Source organism: Mandrillus leucophaeus, unplaced genomic scaffold (genome assembly GCF_000951045.1).
Source record: "Mandrillus leucophaeus isolate KB7577 unplaced genomic scaffold, Mleu.le_1.0 Scaffold88, whole genome shotgun sequence".
NCBI classification, from domain to species: Eukaryota; Metazoa; Chordata; class Mammalia; order Primates; family Cercopithecidae; genus Mandrillus; species Mandrillus leucophaeus.
Window position 1 is genome coordinate 3,557,717 of NW_012109585.1, and position 7,284 is coordinate 3,565,000.

Genomic DNA, 7,284 nt, shown 5'->3' on the forward strand with positions numbered 1-7,284 from the left:
AAAAAAAAAAAAAAAATTAAATATTTATGTAATCTGTGTACTTATATTCAGAAATGGAAATACGTAATTTGAATTAGAGAAGTGAGAACTAGAGGTTGGGCACGGTGGCTCATGCCTGTAATCCCAGTACTTTGGGAGGCCATGGAAGGCAGAGATCACAAGGTCAGGAGTTCGAGACCAGAATGGCCAACATAGTGAAACCCTGTCTCTACTAAAAATACAAAAAATTAGCTAGGCATGGTGGCGGGTGCCTGTAATCCCAGCTACTCTGGAGGCTGAGGCAGGAGAATCACTTGAATCCAGGAGGCGGAGGTTGCAATGAGCCAAGATCACGACACTGCACTCTAGCCCGGACAACAGTGTGAAACTCCATCTCAAAAAAAAAAAAAAAAAAAAGAACTGTAGATTCAAAAGCCACTCCTACTAGAAAGTAATGAGTTGCTCTTCTCACCTGGAAAAAACTATACACAACAGACAAGTAGATCCCAGAGTTTAGGAAAAATACAGACAAGATGCAGGCCAGGTGTGGTAGCTCACGCCTGTAATCCCAGCAATTTGGGAGGCTGAGGCCAGTGGATCATTGAGGTCAGGAGTTCAAAACCAGCCTGGCCAACATGGGGAAACCCCATCTCTACTAAAAATACAAAAATTAGCCAGGTGTGGTGGTGCACACCTGTAATCCCAGCTACTCAGGAGGCTGAGGTCGCAGTGAGCCGAGATCGCCACTGCCACTCCAGCCTGGCGACATAGCAAGACTTTAAAAAAAAAAAAAAAAAAAAAAAAAGATGCAGAGCAGTCCTTTATTTTTCTTATTAAAAAAATTATTTTGTAGGGGTGGAATTTCACTATGTTGTCCAGGCTGGTCTCAAACTCCTAGACTCAAGCAATCGATCGATCCTCCCGCCTTGGCCTCCCAAGGTGCTAGGATTACAGGCATGAGCCACTGTGCCCAGCCAGCAGTCCTTGAACAGTTCTGGAATCTGGAATGCTTCTTCAGGTGCATTTTTAACATGAGTTGTTTCTTAATTTAAAAAATTAAACAAAATTTTTAATAGAGACATTCTTGCTTTCTTGCCCAGGCTGGTCTCAAACCTCTAGCTTTAAGCAATCCTTCTACCTTGGCCTCTCAAAGTATATTGGGTTATAGGTATGAACCACGGCAACTGGCCAACATGAGCTTTTATTTATTTAATTTTTATTTTAAGAGAAGGAGTCTCGCTCTGTCACCCAGGCTGGAGTGCAGTGGTGCAATCTCAGCTCACTGCAACCTCTGCCTCCTGGGTTCAGGCGATTCTCCTGCCTCAGCCTCCCAAGTAGCTGTGACTACAGGCATGTGCCACCATGCCCTGCTAATTTTTGTAATTTTTGTGGAGATGAGGTTTCACCACTTTGGCCAGGCTAGTCTCAAACTCCTGAACTCAAGTGATCTGCCCGCCTTGGCCTCCCAAAGTGTTGGGATTACATGCATGAGCCACCATGGCCAGCCAACACGAGCTTTTAAATAAAATTTTATAAGGGAAGTTTATCCTGAGGCAAAAAGCTTGGACATTCAATTTGGGACACTGGATAAATAAGCCTACTCCACCAGACCAGAGTTTTCCTTCTTTTCTGGGAGGAAGGCAAAGAGCAGGCAGGGAAGACATGTAAATAATAAATAGCAAATGAAAAACCCTACAAACAAAGTAAAACAAAGAAAAACCCTACAAACATTTAAACTCAAAGACAAGGATATGGAAGTCCAATCCAGATCATGGAAACAAGTATGCAGGTATACAGGTATAATAAAGTGTATCTGAAGAAGATTAAGGGCCAGGCATGGTGGCTCATGACTGTGATCCCTACACTTTGGGAGGCTGAGGCGGGAAGATCACCTGAGGTTGGATGTTAGAATCCAGCCTAACCAATATGGTGAAACCCTGTCTCTACTAAAAATACAAAAATTAGCTGGGGTGTGGTAGTGCATGCCTATAATCCCAGCTACTCAGGAGGCTGAGGCGGGAGAATTGCCTGAATGCAGGAGGTGGAGGTTGAACCCAGAAGGTGGAGGTTGCAGTGAGCCGAGATCATGCCACAGGGCTCCAGCCTGGGCAATAGAGGGAGACCCTGTCTCAGAAAAAAAAAAAAAAAGAAGAAGAAGAAGATTAAGAAGTGTAATTGGTAGCTCATGCCTGTAATCCTAGCACCTCGAGAGGCCAAGGCAGGCAAATCACCTGAGATCAGGAGTTTGAGACAAGCCTGACCAACATGGTGAAACCTTGTCTCCACTAAAAACACAAAATTAGTCAGACATAGTGGCACACGCTTGTAATCCCAGCTACTCGGAAGGCTGAGGCAGGAGAATCACTTGAACCTGGGAGGTTGAGGTTGCGTTAAGCCAAGATCGTGCTACTGCACTCCAGCCTGGGTGACAGAGCAAGACTCCAACTCAAAAAAAAAAGAAAAAAGAGAGAAGTGTAATGTCGCTGAAATTCTGTAGGGACAGGAAAGAGCCAAAAAATAAAAATAAAATAAAATCACATGTATGGTATCTTCTTTTTTTTAAAAAGTTAACTTTCTTGTTGGTGAAAAATTCTAATTGCATATATTTATGAGGTATAAAGAGATGCTATGATATAGTATAAAATGTGGAATGATTTAATGAAGCTAGGTAACATACCCGTAATCTCAAATAGTTATCACTTATTCTTCCTGTCTAACTAAAACACTGTATCTTTTGTTCAGTATCTCCCCATTCCTTCCTCACCACCCAGCCTCTAGTAACCACTATTCTGCTTTCTGCTTTTGTGTGTTTGATTTCTAGCTTTCACGTATAAGTGAGAACACGCAGTGCATGTGTGCTTTCTTGCACCAGCAATATAATATAAAATTCTTGTTTTGGAAAACTGATTATCAGTTGAATTTTTTATAATGTCACTGAATACTTAGCTTAAAGAAGCATCTTATGAACAAGGAACTTACTCTGAATCAGTTTTCTGTAACTTTTTTTGGTTATTAAACTTTTCAAAGTTCAAATAAGAGGTAAGGCCCCTGTCGTCAAAAATTTAACCAGCATAAAGTTACATATACAATGTTTAGGGATTCATAGGAAAAAAAATTTGCCTTTTGATGTTTCCATTGTGTTCGTTTCTTTCTTTTTGTTTGTTTATTTTGAGACAGAGTCGGGCTCTCTCGCACAAGCTGGAGTACAGTGGCGCGATATGGGCTCACTACAACCTGTCTCCTGGACTCAACCATCCTCCCACCTCAGCCTCCCAAATAGCTGGGACTACAGGTGTGCACCACCACACCTGGCTAGTTTTTTTGTATTTTTTGCAGAGACCAGGTTTCACCATGTTGCCTAGGCTGGTCTCAAATGCCTGGACTCAAGCAATCCACCCACATCAGCCACCCAAAGTGCTGGGATTTCAGGTGTAGGCCACAGTGCCTGGCCATCACTGTGTTAGTTTCTGTACTGTTTTTCTTACCTGTTTAAGGAGAGCCAATACAAAAAGTGGGAAAAGCCGCAAAGAAAAAGGAACCACGAGTCCAGGCTGCTGGTTACTTAAGACTGAAGAACGGTAAGCTGAAAGGGAGTCAATGACTGCATTCACTAGAGCATCCCGAGCGTCACTCAGACTGGCAGTCATAGATCTGTCAACAGCTAAGCAAGGTGAGGGTAAGGACAAAAAAGAAATATGATAGAAGTTTAGCTAGTCCACTGTTAAGGATAGAAGAGATAATTTTTAAAAACTATACTAAGTATCTCTCCAATTTACTATATACACAAACGAGGCAAAACACAGCAGCTAAAAGTATGGTCTGGAGAACTGAGCCAACCTCTGTTGAAATGCTGCTCTGCTATTTCCTAGTTGTATAATGATTTGGCAAGTAATTTAACCTTCCTGAGCCTCAGTTATGCTACTGATTGTAATCCAACATTTTATATACCACTGAGAAAGAAAAACATTGCAATTAAACACACAATGCTTTCCTGTGTTTCCTGAAACACAGAGTATTTTGAAACAGAGTTCTTTTGAAATTTTAATTTTAATTAATTAATTAAACCAAATTTTTTGTACAAAGTCTCCCTGTGTTGCCCAAGCTGATCTCAAACTTCTGGTCTCAAGCAATCCTCCTGCCTCAGCCTTCCAAAGTGCTGGGATTATAGGCATGAACCACTATCCCCAGCCCAGAGTTATTTCATATTTACAGAAAGAGTTCTTAGAGTTATTTATTTATTTATTTATTTAGAGACAGAGTTTCGCTCTGTCGCCCAGGCTGGAGTGCGGTGGTGTGGTCTTGGCTCACTGCATCCTCCGCCTCCCAGGTTCAAGCAATTCTCCTGCCTCAGCCTCCTGAGTAGCTGGGACTATAGCTGGGACTACAGACATGTGCCACCACACCCGACTAATTTTTTTTTTTCTTTTTTGCATTTTTAGTAGAGATAGGGTTTCACTATGTTGGCCAGGCTGGTTTTGAACTCCTGGCTTCAAGTGATACACCCACCTCAGCCTCCCAAAGTCCCAGGATTACAGACATGAGCCACCATGCCTGGCCTCTTATTTAGACAGATTTTCATCATTTGTCATGCCACTCTGTTTAGAAGCATTTCTGCATGAAAACTTTTTTTCAAAACTTTAAAAAAAAAAGGATAATTGTTTGGAAGACTTGTCAAACTTTAATTAAACTCCATCCACGTGGTACTAAAAGTACATTCAATATAGTAGCAGAACCAATACTTATGAAGTTGTGACAATTTATCAAAAATCCACAAAACCTACCTAATAGTTACTGCTGTCATTCATAACAATAATCACAGTTACAAAAAAAAAATGTAACTTAAACAAAAAAATAAAGGCAATGATCTTCAAATTTCACAAATTTCCTGAATATCTAACAACATAAAAGATTGAAGTGTGGGTAAATCCTTTACCAGGCTCCATGTAAAACATTTTTCCCAATAGGAAATTCAAGAAAGTAAGTAACTATTCCCGATACAGACAGAATTAAGTTTGAAGCAAATGGACTTACTGAGGCTGGGTGTGGTGGCTCACAGCTGTAATCCCAATAGTTTGGTAGGCCAAAGCAGGAAGATTGCTTGAGCCCAGGATTCAAGATCAGCCTGGGCAACATGGTGAGACTCTTTGTCTCTAAAAAAATTTTTTTAAAGGTAGCTGGGTGAGGGCCGGGCGTGGTGGCTCACATCTGTAATCCCAGCACTTTAGGAGGCCAAGGTGGGTGGATCATGAGGTTAAGAGATCGAGACCATCCTGGCCAACATGGTGAAACCCCGACTCTACTAAAAATACAAAAATTAGCTGGGTGTGGTGTCGTGCGCCTATAGTCCCAGCTACTCGGGAGGCTGAGGCAGGAGAATTGCTTGAACTTTGGGGGCAGAGGTTGCAGTGAGCTGAGATTGTGCCACTGCACTCCATCCTGGGAGGCTGAGTAAGACTCCGTCTCAAAATAAAATAAAATAAAATAAAATAAAATGAAATGAAATAAAATAAAATAAAATAAAATAAAATAAAAGTTAGTTAGCTGGGTGTGGTGGTGTGGGCCTCTAATCCCAGTTATTCAGGAGGCTGAGGTGGGAGGACCCCTTGAGCCCAGGAGGTCAAGGCTGCAATGAGCTAGAACCACACCATTGCACTCCACCCTGGGTGACAGAGCAAAACTGTTTTTCAAAAACCAAAGAAAGAAAATAGACCCACTGAAAGTCTTCCTTCAAGTAGAAAGACCACAAGAATCAAAATGATGTTACTAAGCTGTATGTATTTGAAAAGGACCAAAAAAAAATCAAGAAGGCAATTATATCTGAGATGGAAATAAATAGGTTAAGATATCAGTAAGTTTTCTATTGGCTCACATGATGTGGCTGTAAACAAATGTATGGTGGTAAACTGGTTTTTCAATCCCAAATTCCATGACTCTAAGTCTAATGATCTTTATGGTACACTGTTTCACATAAAAAGAGTATTAAATAGCACTAATATTAATCATTACATAACATATAGTTGGCCGGGCACGGTGGCTCACGCCTGTAATCCCAGCACTTTGGGAGGCCAAGGCAGGTGGATCACATGAGGTCGGGAGTTCAAGACCAGCTGACCAACATGAAGAAACCCTGTCTCTACTAAAAATACAAAAATTAGCCGGCCATGACGGCACATGCCTGTAATCCCAGCTACTTGGGAGGCTGACGCAGGAGGATCACTTGAACCCGGGAGATAGAGGTTGTGGTGAGCTGAGATCGTGCCATTGCACTCCAGTCTGGGCAACAAGAGCGAAACTCCAGCTCAAAAAAAAAAAAAAAAAAAGATACAGCTAAGTTCAGTGTAGACAAATATAGTGTCTATACTATAGTGGTTACTTAAGGCCAGTAAGGGAGAGAGGAAGAAGAGGGCAGTAACTGCTAATGAGCATGAGGTTTCTCTTGGGGCAACGGAAATGTTATAAAATTAGATTGTGGTGATAGCTGTACAACTCTGTAAAAACACTAAAAACAAATGAATTATCAACTAAATTGGATGAAATGGTATGGTATGTAATTATATTTCAATAAATTTGTTTAAATAAACAAACAAAAAAGATAAGATTATCTGCAGCAGATCTTTTCATTCAAATAGTTACTTAGCAGGCACCCAGGGGATCTAAAACATTCAAACTATAAAGCTAACTATTTAAGGGAAAACAAAACTGTTTGGATGTGCCTAATGTTATTACTTGTAAAATATTTATAAGAGATAACAACTCTTACCCATATTGGCCAATAACCCTGAAATTGCTTGAACATCAGCTCCAAGAAAGACATCATTCAGAGTTGAAACTACTGGCAAACACAAAGTATGAACACGAATTCTTCTTTCGCCTTTGGGGAAAATACATAAACAACAGTAAGGGGCAACTATATATAATAAAAGATTATGTTAAAGTCACTTGGAAAAATCACTTCTTAGCGGGGTGCAGTGGTGCACCCCTGTAGTCCCAGCTACTCCAGAGGCAGAAACAGGAGGATCTCTTGAGCTCAGGAGTTCAAGTGCAGCCTGGGCAATACAGTGAGACTCCATCTCTTAAAAACAAACTATATGCCGGGCACGGTGGCTCACGCCCATAATCCCAGCACTTTGGGAGGCCGAGAGGGGCGGATCACGAGGTCAGGAGATCACGACCATCCTGGCTAACACGGTGAAACCCCGTCTCTACTAAAAATACAAAAAATTAGCCGGGCGAGGTGGCGGGCACCTGTAGTCCCAGCTACTCGGGAGGCTGAGGCAGGAGAATGGCGTGAACCCGGGAGGTGGA

The 7,284-nt window shown here is 41.6% G+C and overlaps 1 protein-coding gene across 1 annotated transcript in view; it reads right to left on the minus strand.

Moving 5' to 3' along the window:
- SEC24A (SEC24 family member A) overlaps positions 1-7,284 on the minus strand; it is a 92,552-nt gene that overhangs the window by 21,782 nt on the left and 63,486 nt on the right. The window contains exons 15-16 of the mRNA XM_011969302.1: positions 6,740-6,850; positions 3,465-3,640 (exon numbers count right to left, since the gene is read on the minus strand). Coding sequence (XP_011824692.1) covers positions 3,465-3,640; positions 6,740-6,850 — 287 coding nt within the window. The remainder of the gene's footprint in view (positions 1-3,464; positions 3,641-6,739; positions 6,851-7,284) is intronic.